The following is a 17,682-nucleotide window of genomic DNA, read 5'->3' on the forward strand; positions in this document are numbered from 1 at the left end:
TCCAAGTGGCCCTTCTGGGCTCCGCAGTTTGAGGAACTTGGGTCCCTCGAGGCTCTTTGAGACCCCAGAGCCTTCTCCTGAGCTCATCTGGGGAGTCTCTGCTCTTTTTCACAGGAGTTCAGCGGGAGGCATGGAAATTAGTATTGTCTGTAAACGCACCAGGAATGAGCTCCCAACTAAAAAACAAAACAAAATACACCACACCACACACACACACACACACACACACACAAAGCAAACCCTCAAAACTCAAAAATGGGGTTTTAACGCGCTTCTGAGGCTACTACTAGATTTCAAATCTCCCAAGTAAGTCATTTTCCGAGTCTACTGTGGCTTCAGTTTTCTTGCCTTTTAAAAATGACAATAACAAAAAAACCAAAGCAATTTCACTAAAAGATTGCTCTCTCTCTTTTTTTTGGCCAGGATGATGTGAAACTGTTACAGAAAGTGTTGGGTTTGCAGAGAGGTTCTCAGCAAAGAACTCATTTAAGATTTTTTTTTAAATCCAGGGAGGTGGGGGGGATGGGAGGAGGGCTCCTTCTGCATTAGTGACTCAGCCCTGCCTGGGGGCATTTCTCATCAGGGCAAAAAGCCCCTGTGCCCAGCGAGGTGAAACTTGCAAATGAAACTGTCACCTTTCTCAATGGACGACTATGGCCCAGAGCTCACCAAAGGTCACACTAGGCGCCCCCCCTGGCGTTTGGGGACAAAGGAATAAACAGCTGCCTGGCCCTGTGTTCTATGATGATGTTGGTGGAGGAAAGTCACCCAGCCAGTAAGGGCTTCCCCAAAGGACTTTTTCCTGATTTGCGCCAAGTTAAGCATTCAGACAGGAGGCGGCATGAGGTCATTCTCAACCGGGTGAGTCACAGACACTGATCTCCAGGTTGGAGCAGCAGATCCGAAGAGGCTAAAGGGAAAGCTGCAAGGAAAAGACCTCTGATCTTTATTTGAAACCTAGCAATGGGCATCCACGCTGACAGCTAGCTGGCCACAGCAGCAGCCAACGCCACGCCCTCCCCCCATCTGCTTTTTTAGAGATACCATTTTTTTCCTGAATGCATTTCCCAAGTGTCTTGTTTTTTTGTGTTTTTTTTTTTTTGGCCAAAGCAATGGTTTTATTTTCCTAATGTAAGACTTGTCAGAAGAGCATATTCAATGTTTACTTCAGATCAACGCGTGACGGCTTTGCACAAGCCAGCGCGTATGTGCGAATCTGTGTTTGCTACACGTGCCTGTTTGTATGTGTGATTATGAATATGTTCATGAATTTATTCCTGTATGTAATATAGAAGTATGAATGCGTGCATGCATTTGTGCATTTCTGCATGTAAAGCATGTTTATATGTATGGACGTGTCCCTATGTGGGAATGAACACATATCTGAATATCATGTGCATATCTGTAATGGACTCTGCCCAGCCCCTCTCCTCTAGCTGTTATGGGATCCCAGCTTCTCAGCTTAGTGGGAGCACCGGGCCTGTCCCGCCGTTTCCCAGGGTGGCCCGTGACTCATCAACAAGGGTACAAAGGCTGACCCCCTTGGCTCAAGATAGAACCCAACTGCAGTGTGCAATTCTGGCTCCAGAGCCCCCTGAGGGATCAGGATGGAACTCAACTCCAGCTGAGACCAATCCTTGCTCAGCTCCCTCCCCTGCCCTGTTGTTCACTTCCTCTCCCTCCCCCCTCCTGGTCCTCCCTGGACCAGAAGCATGTCACATGCTTCTGAATCCCTATCTCAGGCTCTACTCCAGGCAGCTTGGCCTAAGGCAGGACTTTTATGTAAGTGGGAGTGTGTGCATGCAAATATATGTGTGTACACATTTGCATGTGTACGTGCCCATATACAAGGGGAAAAATCTAGGAGCATCTGCGAAGGAAAACAAAATGGAGGAAGAACACTGATTTCATGCTGTGGAAGATGAAGGTGTCTCAGAGAGGACAAGAGACCTGCTTTAAAAGTTGAAAATTAAAAGATGCTTTAGATGTAAATGTATTTTTTTTATTAAATCAGAAAAAGAAAGGTACAGTATACATGATATCAATCAATCATATGCTACTTTGAATTACATTTTAATAGACTCATGGTCCTATTTACTCCTCTGTACACGTATTAAAAAAAAAAAGCCTCGGGTATTTGAATAATCTTCTGGAAATTTTTTATTAACTGGGGTTATGGGGAGGGTTTTATCAGAGCACATCCTGAAACATTAGGAAATTACAGACAGACTTTGAGATAAGTGTCAGACAGAACAGATGAAGGAAGTCCCTCAGCCATCTGAGAAGCATTAATAATGTAAGATGCGGAGACCAACTCTTTGCTAGTACAGGACGCAGGATTAAAACGGAGACCTCGGTGCCCCCTTGTGTCGCAAAGTAAACTTGCAACTTCATTTATTTTGTGCCTTTTTTTTTTTTTTTTCCCCTGAAGTTGTAATCCTTGCCCTCATCACTGAGCACAGCCGTCTTCCCAAATCATTTCAAACCCTCTGCAGTCAATCTTTTCCCTCTCATCAATAACTTTCAAGGACCCTATTCGAAAAGCGACTCGTATTCATTCCTTTTCCATTCCCCACACATTCCATTTCAGGAAATTGGCAACCTCCCGGCACAGAGCCCATGTTGTCCCTTCTCCAAATGTGAACTTAACCGGATTTTTGTCTCTCCTCTTGGAGCTCAGAAGAGGAGCCTGCACGTACTACAGAACTTAATTCCCTCTGCAACTTACTCACCACTGCCACGTTTCGTAACTTCGCCAGGATGCATTCCTCCGCCCCCTCCGCTCTCTGCTTGGCAACCTTCAACTCTTCTGACCTAATCGGTTAACCTGCTAAACCATCTTTACGGTCATTTACCGGAAAAGATTGGACCCGAGACGTAAATAATACACCTCAATATACAACAGCTCAGGCTTAATTTGTAGGCAGAATTTCATTTGATGGCCACGAGAAGAAGACTATGTACATGGAGTGGGCTGGGGGAGGAAACGGGGTAGGGAGAAGACATCTTGGTGCAGGACAACTTGGTGGGAACTGTAGTAATTTGTTTACTTGGTTTTACCAGCTGGTCCGATGGATACAGGGTCTGTCTGCACTTGAGCGTCCAACATCCGCTTTGGTCCCTGGAGAAAAACAGAAAGAAGTTGCACCCTAATGAAAGGCTGAACCATCAAGGGCAACGACTGCCGTCTCTTTAGCGCTTACTCTGTGCCAGGTGTTGAGCTAAACAAATGCACTTTTTTTCATGAGTGGTGGATAAAAGAATGGCCACCAGTCAGATGTTGCAGCGCAATGCCCGGTTATAGTCTTTCTAGCATTGCGAAATCTTGGAGAAATTACTTAACTCTTTTTTTTTCATTTAGTTATTTAAGTAATCTCTGTACCCAGTGGGGCTCGAGTTCACCACCTCGAGATCAAGAGTTGTGTTCTCTCCCGCCTAAGCCAGACAGGCTCCCCTTATCTACCTCTGTAAACTCAGCTTCTCCATCTTTAAAATGGGGACAATACAATGTCTCAGAGGGTTGCTCCAAGGTAAAGTGAGTTCATACCTGTGAGGTACTTAGAACACTACCTGCGCTGTGAAAAATGCTTCACAGTTGTGTCTTGCTTTAGTTACCCCGTCTGATCACTTGTGAAACACGTTGCCCTGCTTAAGTTTTTACGAAACATAATCACCGTCTGAAATGATCTTATTATCTATGCCCTGATATCTATCTCCTCCACCTGAATGGAATAAACTCTGAGTCAAGTATCATTATTACTATTGCTATTATTATTTTACCTTTTCTGCCCAGTATAATGTATATACAATAAAATCAACCTTTTTGTGTACAGTTCTGTGAGCCTTGACCAACCCAAATAGTCATGTCACCACCACCAAAATCAAGATATAGCGTAGTGCAACCACTCCCCAGATCCCCTTTGAGTCTCTTTGGAGTCAACCCCTTGCCCCAACCCCCAGACCCCGGCAACCACTGATCTGTCTCCATCCCTAGAATTTTGCTTTTCCAGGACATCATATCAACAGAATCAGAGTACATAGCCTTTGAGTCCAGATTCTGTCATATAGCATAATGGATTTGCGATTCATCCATGTTGCTGCATATATAAGGGGTATTTTATTGTTGGTCCTGTTTTACAGTATATGTAGTATAGGCCAATGATAGTGTAATATAGGATAGTATATATATTTCAGTAAGGTGTGTATATGTGTGTGTGTGTGTGTGTGTGTGTATACACATTTATATGAGATAGTGTGATATAGCAAAGTATATATAGTTGTATAGTACAGTGTAATATATAGTATAATAAAGTATATATAGTATAGTATATATACATAGTACAGCTAGTATTATGTAATATAGGATGGCATAATATAGGATGGTGTATATTGTATAGTATACATATAATGAAATCTAGTGTATTAAATGTAGCATGGCATATTATAGTATAGCATAGTACAAATAGTATAGTATATATTATATAATACAGATAATATATATAGGGTAATATAATACAATAAATATAGTAGGGTATAGTGTATGTAGCACAGTGTAGTATGCAATAGCATATATACTACAGTATAGTATAATATTGGGTAGAATAGTACAATATGCTATTATAAAGCATATTTATATATGTATATAGCCTAGTATATGTATATAGCCTAGTAATACACATAGTATCATGTCGTATAATGTAGTATAGTAGAGCATACACAGTCTAGGATAAGATAGTACAACACACAGTGTAGGACAATAGTGTAATGGTATCGTGAATATAGCATGGCTTACTAATATAGCATGGCTTAGTACAGTACAACACATAGGATGTACACAGGTGCGTATATGGTGCGTATACAGTACAACGTACTGCGGTATATGTTGCATAGTGTAATGCAGAGTAGTACAGTGGAAAGCATGTTCTGTAGAGAATGCAGTGTAGTGCAGTTTACCGCTGGCATCAGATCGCTGGGTTTTGAAGTCCAGATCGGCCACTTCCTGACTGCTTGACTTTGGTCAAGTTGCCTTAACCCCGTGCACCTCAAGTTTACCAGCGGAGCTTCGCAGGGAGGCCGTGCAGAGGAGATGTGAGCGTATGCGAAGTGCTGTCGCACAGTAGGTGCTCTAAAAGAGTTACTGTGATTGCTTTTTGTTGGATTCGTTCATTCACGGGACAGCACGTATGGATCACCTACTCTCTGCAATACGTCGTGTCCGTCTGGGAAGACGAAGAGGAGAGGCCAACACGGAGTAGGGAAAGTTGGGACTCAAAGCTCGAGGACGGCTCCGTCCCTCTCAGGTTCCTGACCTCTGATCAATCCCTTGTCTGTGAGCCTGTTGTCTCATTCGTGAGGTCACCCTGGTCCTCCCAGCATCCTCTGGAGCTGACCCCATCATCACTGTCAGTATCAACTCAAAGGAGAGAGCTCAGTGAGCTCAAGTCACTCGTTTTCCACCAGGAAGTGGTGGACCCGAGCTCTGTGTCCCGTGTGCCCGAGTCCTGAGCTCGTGTCCTGCACTCTAGGTGGCTCCCAGCCAGGCCGTCTGCCTTGCACCGTGAACACCTAAGTCACAAAGTTGCTGGACACTTGGTGGCCTCTCACTCACCTGCATCTTTACAGCCTAGGAAGGGGCTGACTTGAAGAAGAATCATAATAATCATCGTAAGAATAAAAATCGCTGTTCCCCCCTGACAAATTACAACATCCCAGGGATGGTTCTAAGGTTGCCATATCTGATCTCATTTCATTCGGGCTAACTCTGTGACTGAATCAGCCCATTGATAAGGGACCTGAAACTCAGGAAGGCGACTTGTCTAAGGTCACGCGGCCACTGAGTGGTAGAGCTGGGTGCAAATCCAGGGACAAGCTTCTCGAGGGCTGGACTTAGGCTAGCCCTGGGGAAAATGATCCCTTCTGTCCCCACGTCACCCAGCATGCCCTCTGTTGTGCTGCTGTCTGTCCTGGTTCACACAGGCCTCCCCGCTGACACTCAGCCTTAGCCTCCAGAGGTCCTATTCCTTCAGGTACTGAGGGTCTTTTTAAATTTTTTTATTAGATTTTTTTTAAGTTTATTTATTTTGAGAGAGAGAGAGCACGTGCAGAGGAGGGACAGAGAGAGAGGGAGACAGAGAATCCCAAGCGGGGCCCGTGCTGTCAGTGCAGAGCCCAGTGTGGGGCTCAAACTCATGAACTGTGAGATCATGACCGGAGCCAAAATCAAGAGTCAGATGCTTAACCACCTGAGCCCCCCGGGCGCCCCAGTGCTGAGGGTCTTGATGGGCTGAGTCTATCAAACTCAGCTTGCTAAGTGGCTGTCTTGAGCTGAACTTGGCTTGTAAATGGGTTATGACAAACAGATTTTCTTCTTTTAGGTTTTAAGTTAAATGCTGACATTTAGAGATTAATGCCTTGGAGCACCTGGGCGGCTCGGTCGGTGGCCCATCTGAGTTTGGCTCAGGTCATGATCTCCTGGTTTGTGATTTTGAGCCCCACGTCGGACTCTCTGCTCTCAGCACAGAGCCCACTTCAGATCCTCTGTCCCCGCCCCCCCCCCCCGCCCTTCCCCAACTAGTGTTCTCTCTCGCTCAAAAACTAAGTAAAAAACATTAAAAAAATAAAAATGAAATGTTTCACATTACAATCCGCACTTTTGTTCTTCTCTCTTGAAAAGCGAGAAGACCTGCCATATTGGACCCATAAACCTGCAAGGCGATAAATGACTGGGACCGAGGGGCGGTGCCCCCTTTTAGATGGGCAGTGCCCCCTTTTAGATGGGCACCTGCTTTTCCAGTTGCCACAGACCCCTCCCAGGTCTCTTCGCTCACATACGTTCCCCCTCTGACCGCCTCAGGCATGGACTTTGGCGATCAGAGCCCCTGGAGGCCACCTTTGTCCTGCCTGGTGTATCAGGACGGTACTTCACGGTTTACAACCAGCCGAACCAAATCCACTGCCACCGGGTCCCTCTCAGCAGCCCGGTGAGGGGGGCAGTGATTAGTAACCAGTCTTACAGATGTGCAAACCGGCTCCAAGTTAAGCCAGGGCCAGCTTATGTAGCAGCGGACTGGCCACCTGGACTGGGAATCCGGACCTCAGATCACCTGTCGTCCAGGCTCCATCCCGTGCACCACTGCTCTTTCCAAGCCCTGGGCGGAGTAACTGAGCTAATTGTCATAAACCTCAGTTCAGCCTGTGCCCAGGGGAGACGGGCAACGATGACAGGTAGGGGCCCCTGGGGAACCAAGAGCGGGCCTTGCCTTCTTTCCAATCCCCACCGCCTCCTCTGTAAGACGTGCAGACGGGACGGCACAGAATCTTCTAGCGCTAGGTGTCTCAGGAGCTCCCACAGGGGGAGAGATGGGGGGGCCACCAGCTAGGGGGTTCTTGGGCAAGACGGCGTGGGGAGCCCACTCCCCCTGCAATCGGGGCTCCGTGTTGGTCAAGTCGATGTGTTTCTATGTCCACACGTATGTGTGTATACACCCACATGCACACGCACGCACACGCGTGAAGGTTCTCAGTTTCTTTGTGAACGAAGTCCCTCTGCTCAAAAACCAAATGCTTGCAAACAGCTGCACCTGCCGAGTTCTAAAGGCTTCCTTCCAGTTCTTTTCAGACGTCGCATGAACTGCTCAGGAGGCTGCTCCCTGTTAGAATTCAGGCAGCATGCTGGAGGAGGGGGAAGGAAGGAGCCGAGCAGAGACCACCTCGCTGGGAGGGCACAGAGAGAGCAGGGATTGGCTGGCGGTGAACTTGGGGAACTGACTGGGGCAGATGGTCTTGGGGAGGGAGAGAGAGAGGTGGCAGTGAACGGAGGGAGAAGGGAATGCAGGGAAAGGAGTCCTGGGGGGGGTTTAAGGTGAGAGCCATGTGGGCTGATGTCCCCCCTTTGCTGGGGGTTAAGCTCCAGTCCACACGGAAGGTCCCATAAAACTTGCCAGGGAGATGAGAGCGTCTACTACAGAACTCCTGCTTCGTGCCAGGTGCTGGATCCAGTAGGGTGTGTGCATGTGTGTGTGTGCGTCTGTGTGTGTATTTACGTTTATTTATTTATTTTGAGAGAGACAGAGTACACGAGCGGGGGAGGGCCAGAGACAGAGGGAGAGAGAGGATCCCAAACAGGCTCCACACAGTCAGCACAGAGCCCAACGCAGGGCTCAAACCCACCAACTGTGAGACCATGACCTGAGCCGAGATCAAGAGTGGGACTGACTGAGCCACCCAGGCGCCCCCCGTAGGGCATATATGCATTTGATTCTCATGGGAACCCTAAAATGGTAGCTGTAATCATCACCTCAGTTTTGCTTAAGGGACACTGGAGGCTCTGAGGGGTTACGTGATTAGCCCAAGGTCACACAGCTAGGTAGGAAGTGGTAGGTCTAGGACTCGAGTAAGTGAAGCTGCCTGTCTTCAAGGCACAGACTCCTCGGCACCGTTCTGTCCTTTCTACTGTCCTACATGGCACCATTGGCACTTTGGGCTGGATACCTCTTTGTCATGGAGGGCTGTTCTGTGCACTATGGGACATTTAGCAAGGTCCCTGGTCTCTACCCACAACATCCCAATAGCACTGACTCCTAGTTGTGACAAGCAAATCGGTCTCTGACATTGCCCAGCGTCCCCCACAAATAAAATCACTGATTCAGAACCATTGGACGAGAGCCATCCTGTCAGGTCCAGGGGTGCCATGGGTAAGGGGATATGCAGAGAACACCCCCATGAGCCTCCGACCAAAACAAAGAAAAAAGAAAGAAAAGAAACCCCCCCAAAAAGCCAACCAAAACCAAGAAGAAAGACTGGGCCCATGAGCTCAGAACCTTTCTAGAACAGCACCCTCCCCATGCCCTGTGCCGCCCTGTGCGCTGTGGTTTGGCAGGGAATGGTTCAACCAGAACTTTGGGTAGTAGTCGGTTTGGAAATGTCTAGAAAAGTGTGATTAGGGTTTACACTCCTCTCCAAGGAGCGAGAGCTGAGAATGGAGACCGATTTTCCAGCAAAACCACCCAAAGCACGATCAATCTTTCAGACACCCCCTCCTTTGGTGGTTGGTCTCCTTCACCTCTTAAGAACTGGAGAAGAGCTTTTCACTGGAGACTTGGGGGTGACGGAGGGACTCTGGGCCAGGCTTCCCTTTTCCAAACAGCCCCAGAGCTTGACTTCGGGCATTGCCTCACATTGAGGTTCTATACACACACTGAGACCAGATGGAAATGTGATGGCATTTATCTTAAGACTTTAAACTTGGGGCCCGAGACGCTGCATTTCTAACAGGCTTCCCACAGATGATATTTGGAGACCAAAGCTGGGCCCAGGGGAACCATCGGACTCTCCAGCCTCCATCTGTCGGAAGTCATCAATACCTACAGATATTCAGGGACCAGGGCAATCAGGAGCGATCAGTTGGTCTCGGGCACGTCCTAGACCATGTCCCTACCCCCAGCTCTATCACGACATGAAGGTTACCCCAGTGAACCCCGGCCCCACGGCTACTCTCAATGTTATTTCCGTGCCCTCCTCTATGGGCTCCAGCCACATTCCCGCGGGGTCTAGGTATGACTCCGCATGTGGCTTCTGCGAATGGATGCTTGATTACCGCGCTTATCATTCGATTAACGACCTTTAGACTCTCCTTGTTTGCCAGGACTTACATAATAAAACATTTACCGGCGTCGTATTTCACTTCATCTACGCCTTCATCCGTTCAACAAACACTTACGGGGTGTCTACTATGCTCTACCCACCACGATGCGGAGGACAGCACGTCTGCCTGTGACAGTATGGCCACTGCCCTCCCAAGGCTAACAGTCTCGGGCAGGAGACAGAGAAGAACCGAATAGATACAAATAACCCAAAGGTTAATCGATTATTGAATGTCTGGCCTCTGCTCACCCCTGTGTAGGTCTCTCTGGAAGGAAGGGGCTAATTTTTGGTCACCTGTGGATCCCCAACACCCAAGATCGGGCTCACAGCAGTTTCCTGGTTTAAATACTTCGCGTCTCCCTTTGGCCACACACCAACCCTGGTGCTCCTTATCACCACCCGTGCCTGCCTCCTATGCTCTCTTCCAGCCAGACTGAACTTCGCTTCCGTGCTGTCTCTCCAGCACCCCCACGCACCTGCTGTTCCATAGGCAGGAAGGCACTGCGCCTTCAGACCTCCCCTTGCCTCCTCCTGCACAGGCTAATTTGAGGCCCCACCTTAGAGCTCACCTCTTCTGAGAAGCCTTCCCTGATACTCCTTTCAACCCCAAGGCAGGGCCACATCCTCATGCTCAGGTTCCCTTCACCTCCTGGCTCTCCCTGCACTCAGTACCCCCGCCCCCATCAACCCACACCCTGCAGGTGGGTGATGTCTGTGTCCACCTTGCTCTGCGTGCCTAGCACAGCACCTGGCACATAGAAGGTGCTCCGTCAGTATTTGTGGGGCCAATGTCCAAGCCAGTCCCTCCCTGAAGGCGGGCACCACACTTCCGGCCCAAGATCCCAGAAAGAAGAGTCGCACAATCCACCTACCAGGCCCTTAAAGAAGCCGCCGAGGGACTGTCGCCGCTTCTCGGGTCTCTTCTGGGACTTGTCCCCGTTCTGCAGTGAGTTCACCTCCACCACGGCCGGCTCCACACACTGGGCGGGCTCTTTGGCGTCCTGCTTGTTGTTCTTCTGCTTGTTCCCCTCAGCCGCCACCTTCTTGTCTTTGGAGGAACCCTCCTTGCCCTTCTGGCCCGCCCCTGCCGGCTCCGGCTCCGGGGGCGTGATGACCTTCTCCGCGGAGTCCGATGTCTACAGCAAGTTGAAACAAAACGCATATTTAGTAGCTGCAAGACAAGTCTCCATAGCAGGTGAATAAACGTGTCAAAACGGAGGTGTTCAAGTGTTGGAGGGTGTCTACGTTTTCATGCATCCTGGACGAGATGGGTGAAAAAATTAAGAAAAAATGTGCGAATCCTCATTATGGTTCAAGGTCACAGTAGGGGATGTTTATTTGTTTATCTAATAATTCACTCACTATGCTTTCCCAGCCAGTATTCTTTCCTCCCTCTCCTGGGACTACAACTTGCGTTTTCCTTGGGGAACCAGGATTCCCTTTCCTCTCTTTCATGTCAGACAAACTTACTCCACCCCTGTGGCTGGGGCCTGGCGATATCAGAGCCTTGCACGTGATTGGGCTGCTGTGATTGGTTCAGAGTGGCTGAACACACATTAGAAACTGAGCCAATCGCAGAGCTTTGCTAAATCAATCAAGAGAGAGGTCTGCCCTCTTTCCATTGGGTTTGAAGGTGTAGCTTCCAGGACCAGCACCATCTCTAGGGAAAAAAATCTGCTTGAAAAGGAAGCCAATAGGAAAGCAGAGTTGAGAGATGGAGAGAGAGAGAGAGAGAGAGAGAGAGAGAGAGAGGAAGAGTCTATAAGCTGATGGTATCACATATGTCCCTGGATCTAGCTGTTCCTGAAGCCCCTTTGAGCTTAAGCCAGCTTTGAGAGCGTTTCTTCCACTTACAACTCTTTTCTGGGTGATGCCTATTCTTTTCTTCCTGATTACGTCTATCGTGGTTTCTGGTGTGAAAGTGTGCTTTCACTTATAAAACTGTGGTGAAAGAAGAGGAGTGTTTTATTTTTAGTTTTGAATGTACAGCTTTCATGCTACAGAGAAATTTTTGCAATCCTGCTTGGTTCCTTATAATTCCGAGGGAGGAAGCTGTAAAATCCAAAATTCTAGCAAATGCTAGGTAAATTACAGATAACAAAATATCTGTGAAGTAGAAGCCTTTTTCCCATCGTTGGGAGCCACACAGATAAAATAAAAACATGCCAGAGGCCTGGGGTAAGAATAATCACATGGAGACTTTACACCCCCATTGGGAAAGCGACATAAGAACTATTTTTCTAGCGTAAGAAAAACATCAGTTCGAGCAACGCCAGCTTTGATGTTGGGGAGAAAACTGGAGTTGGAGGGGATTGTGGCGACTTATCACATGCCCTGTTTAAAGGGGCAATGGCTGTTCCGACCCAGCCAGATGCTCTACAGGATTGCGGCCCTAGTGCTGTGAAATCTTCTATTTTTCACATGGAAACTTGAAAAGGAATTGTTTTAAGGCCCTTTAAGGGCCTTCAAAAGCTTTAAGGCCCTGGGAATGCAAACTGGTGCAGCCACTCTGGAAAACAGAATGGGGGGGGGGGTCCTCAAAAAATTAAAAATAGAACTACCCTACGACCCAGCAATTGCACTACTAGGCATTTATCCTCGGGATACAGGGGTGCTGTTTCCAAGGGACACATGAACCCCCATGTTTATAGCAGCACCATCAACAGTAGCCAAAGTATGGAAAGAGCCCAAATGTCCATCGATGGGTGAATGGACAAAGACGATGTGGGATATATATACAATGGAGTATTACTCGGCCATGAGAAAGAAGGAAATCTTGCCATTGGCAACTATGTGGATGGAACTGGAGGGTATTATGCTAAGTGAAATTATCAGAGAAAGACAAAAATCATATGACTTCACTCATATGAGGACTTCAAGATACAAAACAGATGAACCTAAGGGAAGGGAAACAAAAATACTATAAAAGCAGGGAGGGGGACAAAACATAAGAGACTCATAAATATGGAGAACCAACAGAGGGTTCCTGGAGGGAGTGTGGGAGGGGGGATGGGCTCAATGGGTCAGGGGCACTGAGGAATCTACTCCTGAAATCATTGTTGCACTACATGCTAACTAACTTGGATGTAAATTTTAAAAATAAATAAATTATTTAAAAGAAGTTTTAAAGCCCTGCTCACAGAAAACCACAGCCCCAGCACCCCCGGGGGCCGCATGGGACACACGGAATACACGCTCACAACTTATGATTTGTAAAAGTTACATATTGTCCTCCAGTTAAAAAGTTCTCGGACAAAGTTCCCCCTCAGTATCAAGTGTAGCCCTGAGAAATAAGCAAGAAGAGAGAAGATTGCCCCATCCCCAAAGGCTCCGTAGGTCGCAGCCCCGTGGAGGGCAGGATTCCTTGGAGAAAGGAAACACCCAGGGCATCCCAAAGATGCTGAGCGATTCCGTCAGACCCCATGTGCCAAAGTTGTAGCAAAAGTCAAGACACAGATGTCCAAGGGCAACAAAGCCCCGAGAGCAGGTACCCTTGCACAAGGAGACAGAAACGCCCACCGTGATGCTCTTCAGAAAGGCCACAAGCCACTTGCACACCGCGTTGACAGTTTTTGTCGTATAGAAGATTTAAGATCCACTTATTGGCTAAGGGCTTAGCGTCTGCAGCCGAAAGCACACGGTGGGCTCTGGGTCCCTTCACACCCTTGCTGGGTGACCTGGAATGAATTGTTGGGTCTCTCAGCTTCCTCATCTGTGGGGCAGTCACAGAAGACATCGTACCTCATGGTGGCCTCATCGTACCTCATGGTGCATACCCAGGCCGACTGAGAAGAGTCCGTCATCCCAACCTAACGTTGTCCACGGTGATCCTTCCTGACAGATTCTTTCCGTGTGGGTCCGAGAGCCGGGGGCAGACAAGGGACTCGGCAAATGTTTGTTGAATGGAGTGTCCCTGGGCCTCCCCAACCTCGCCTCTAATCCCTTTTTCCTCTGTTCCTTCTGCTCCAACCACACGGTCTCTTCTTCCGTGAACAAGCTTATTCTCAAAACGGGGGCCTCACGTTTGCTGTAATTCCTGCTCAGGACGTTTGCGGGGCTTGACATGACAGCCACTTCTTTCCCGTCAAGTCTCAGCTTAGATGTCACCTCCCTGGGGCAGTGGCCCCTGTTTAGACAATCTACCCCTCTCTTACAAAACACGGCTGTGTTTCCTTCATGCTTGCATTAATCTTGGGGGTTTCTTGGCTCACTTGAGAACGTTCCGTCTGCCTCCCTCTGCTGGAAGGGGAGCTCTGGAGAACAGCACTCTTCTGTCCTCCATGGCTTTATCCCCAGCACCTTGTCTGACACATAGTAAGTCTCCACCAAAAAGGGTTGAATGGATGACCGGCAACTTGCCTTCCAGATGTTTCTACACTATTTCCCTCGGCAAATCATTGCGGGGTGGGGAGTGAGAAGTGCCCGCACGTCAATAGCTTTCACGGGACATTGATTTTTTTCACGAGGGGCGATTTCAGTGGATCAGGTCCATTTACCGCATAATTACACCACTGCTATTAGGGCTTAAATGTTCTTTTTAATGGCTTAGACACTAACTCCTGGAAATAACAGATGGCTGGTTCCTTACATTCAGAGTAAGCTAAGAATCTAAACTGTGCGATGATTGCTTCGTCATTAAATGTAGATGATTTAAAATCTTTGCTTGGGATTTGACTCTGTCTCAGGATTTATCACACAAATTATTCTCATCTGAGTCATCTTGAGTGTATCTTCTTGTAGAACTGAGTGACGTTGGCTGGAAGTTGGGGGAAAAGGTCATGGGAACATCCCGTTTAATTCAGACCCTGAGGCACACCTCAACTGGGAGTTGCCTTGGGCTCCTTTTCCTAGAATCATCACCCGAGACTTTTCGTAACTCTGAGAGGACAATTCTGAAGGGAACAGAGAATGTCTCTTCCCATCCCCCAAATTAAACAAAGCATTTATCATTCTTTCAACGATCACACATCCGTCTCCTCAAGTCTGCATCCAAGACGATCGGCATAACTGTTTCACTTTCACATTCTAGACAAAAATGTACAATTATGTTTAAAACTTTCATATGGAATAAAGTACATGTATCGTGTTTCCAAGATAGTTAACTCGAGGAGTGTTGGGTTCCCAGTGGTCCGGAGAACACGTTTGGGGACAAGCACAGCAGGAAGTTGAAAAAGAAAAACAGAAATAATTTGAATGCAGCAAAAAGCAATATATTCCCTGTTGGAATATATAGGATAATCCAAGTATTATGGTCATGGAAATATAATGAATGGTAGTCGCTGCTGTCCATTTGCGTGTGTGATAAGAACAAATACTGTAGGGTGGTAATTTCTTATCAGCGGCATAAGTAACAGTAACAAAACAATAGCAACTGCTATGGCTCCCCAGACTGAAGCCCTAACCCCCAGTGTGAAAGTATTTGGAGTAAGAAAGTAATTAAGGTTAACTGGGGTCAGAAGGATGGGGCCCTGATCAATAGGATTAGTGTCCCTATAAAAGCCACCATGTGAGGACATAGTGAGAAGGCGGCTGTCAGAAAGCCAGGAAGGAGCTCTCCTCACCAGGAACCAAACCATTGCTGGCATCCTGATCTTGGATTTTCCAGTCTCCAAAACTGTGAGAAAACAAATTTCCATTGTTAAACCACTCCATCTATGACAGTTGGTATGGCAGCCCGTGCTGATTCGCATGGCCACTAACATTCATCGCGTCCTCCGTGCTGGGACTTCCAGGTGCTTTACGTGCACTGACTCATCTAAGTATGACAGTGCCGTGAGGCAGCGCTTTTCCTAGCTCTGTGATATAGGTGAGGAAACTGAGGCACGGAGACATTGGGTAATTTGTTTTCAGTCACACAGATAAAAGATAGCAAAGCCAGGGTTCAAACGCAGGCAATCTGAGCCAGCAGCTCTGCTCTTAACCAGTTCTCTGTGTTGCAAAAATTAGTTGAAGGATACTTGTTGAGATTTTCGTGGAGGTGTGTTTTTAAGTGAAGAAAGAGTGCAGGTTATAAAATAGGGTATGGAGCATGAGATGACCCCATTTAAAGAAATGAATATGTGGAGTTATCAACATGTCTTAGCTGTGTTTCTCTAGAGTGGAGAAAATAATGGAAAAAACCACACGATCCCATGTTTCTTCACTCGTTTTTCAAAGAAATAGCTCCTACTATATGCCAGGCACCATGCAGTGCGATGGAAAATTAGAAGAGGCCCCTCCCTTGCTCCAGACACAGAAAGAAAGGGGTAGAGGAGACGGATAATGAGTAGACAGATGACTTACTACAATGTGTCATAAATTCCACGAAGTAAAAGAACAAGACACAACAGTGATGGGTGGAAATAGGACATCTCTTTGAGGAGGGGACATTCAGGCAAGACTTGAAGGATGGGAAGGGGTTTGCTCTGTGGAGAAGAGGTGGAAAAGTAAGTGTTAAATAAGAAACAGAGCCTGTTCGTGCATGTGTCTGTAGAGCCCAAGAGAGTGCCTCAGGTACAGCAAGCGCTCAACCTAGAGTCGGTAAATGAGCCGCCTTGTGGTTGAGAATTGCATTGGGAACTAGGCTAGAAAGAAGTAAGAGCATGCAGGCTAACCCCACCACCGAACAGAGTTGACAGGTCACTTACTTGACAGCTGGAGTCTTTCCCATTTATTTCTTCTGAGTGGGTGATCCCTTCATCCCCTTTCACTGACTAAAATAACAAACAGACAACGGCCTTTCAGCTACTACAAGCACAGCAACATGGACAAGGCAAGGGGAGTTCTGGAATGGCTGACCTCGGTCATTCATGATTGAGATGCAGCGTCAACTTCTGCAGTTGGAAGACCAACTAGACCAACTGAGATGCGTGATTTCTATGTGGCTTCCAACCAGAGTCCGATTACATTCGAGTGTTGGCTTCCCCAAATCACAACAACAACATAAGTCTTAAACCCTGGGGTTAGGGAATTCTGGGATAAATAAATGATGATCAGCGTGCTAATGTTGGAACCAGGAGGTGGCTGAATGTATTGAATGAATGAACAATTAAACCATTGGTAGGCTTTTCTTGGTAACACATAGGTGGTGATGTTTCCTTGTGTTTTTTCCTCTAGCAGAGACATGGGGCATGTGGAACACCCTCTTTTCCATTTTAGTGACCCCTGTGGCCTGTGGCATCAGTGACAGAGCTGGACAGGCTGAATTCATAGGTTTGGCTCCTTAAAACTGACTCTCAGCGAAAGGCTCTAGAAGCACGTTCCTGGGACCACAGCTTTCAGCATCACTTGGGAATTTGTTAGACGTACCAATTCTTGAGCACCACTCCAGATCTACAGAGTCAGAAACTCTCAGGGCTGGGGCCGAGCCACCTGTACTTGACAAGCCCTTCAGGTGAGACACGTCTCAGTGTGAGCATCACTGCTTTCAGCTAACTGGTATAGACAAACGCCGACCAATACTGGGGACTGCAGGTTCAACTATGGACTCGGTGATGCTCTGTGCCCGATGCCCGATGCCCGATAAAGCACCTAAGAAATCCGGTAATGAACTGCTCTGCTCTTATCAACAATTTTGACTCAGGTTTCATTCCCACATTAAACCACTAAGTCATCGCTAATCATCTCCTCCTCCCCTGCTGGAGGGAGGGGGTGTAGGAAACAGGTTAAGCAATGGGGGGAAAACAGGAAGACTTCAGATCCCACTGTTAACTATCTTAGCTGTTCTGCCAGCAGATGGCAAGGATCCATAACACCTGCATCAGAGAACAGTTAACAACATCAAAGGCACTCAAATAATTTTTTGATCGATTAATATTATATGCCTCTGTCATCTGGGGTACGGTAGTACTATTAGTAAAGATAATAAAAATTGTTATTTATGAAAGCTAACTTTTCCTGGAGTGCTTACTAAGTGTTAGGCGCTCCAGTGAGGCAGGAACCCACACTGGTTCATTTATTCATCATGCAGAGCCTCAAGATAGAGGAATAGTGTTCTTTTCCTCGTTTTACAGTCAAGAAAATGGAAGCTCAGAGAAACTAGCATGGGTCACGGAACTAGCA

General features: G+C 47.4%; 1 protein-coding gene across 6 annotated transcripts in view; it reads right to left on the reverse strand.

The window, feature by feature from the left end:
- Positions 1 to 1,980: 1,980 nt before the first annotated feature.
- BCAS1 (brain enriched myelin associated protein 1) overlaps positions 1,981 to 17,682 on the reverse strand; it is a 101,513-nt gene continuing 85,811 nt past the window's right edge. For 4 of the 6 annotated variants that reach the window (XM_058686009.1, XM_058686011.1, XM_058686006.1 and 1 more), the window contains 3 exons: positions 16,269 to 16,334; positions 10,515 to 10,778; positions 1,981 to 3,121 (listed from right to left, as the gene is read on the reverse strand). In XM_058686009.1, the coding sequence (XP_058541992.1) occupies positions 3,047 to 3,121; positions 10,515 to 10,778; positions 16,269 to 16,334 (405 nt within the window). In that variant the 3' untranslated portion in view covers positions 1,981 to 3,046. The remainder of the gene's footprint in view (positions 3,122 to 10,514; positions 10,779 to 16,268; positions 16,335 to 17,682) is intronic. The other 2 variants (XM_058686010.1, XM_058686007.1) reach the window with 1 other exon arrangement.

The sequence above is a fragment of the Neofelis nebulosa genome, chromosome 9 (assembly GCF_028018385.1).
Source record: "Neofelis nebulosa isolate mNeoNeb1 chromosome 9, mNeoNeb1.pri, whole genome shotgun sequence".
NCBI classification, from domain to species: domain Eukaryota; kingdom Metazoa; phylum Chordata; class Mammalia; order Carnivora; family Felidae; genus Neofelis; species Neofelis nebulosa.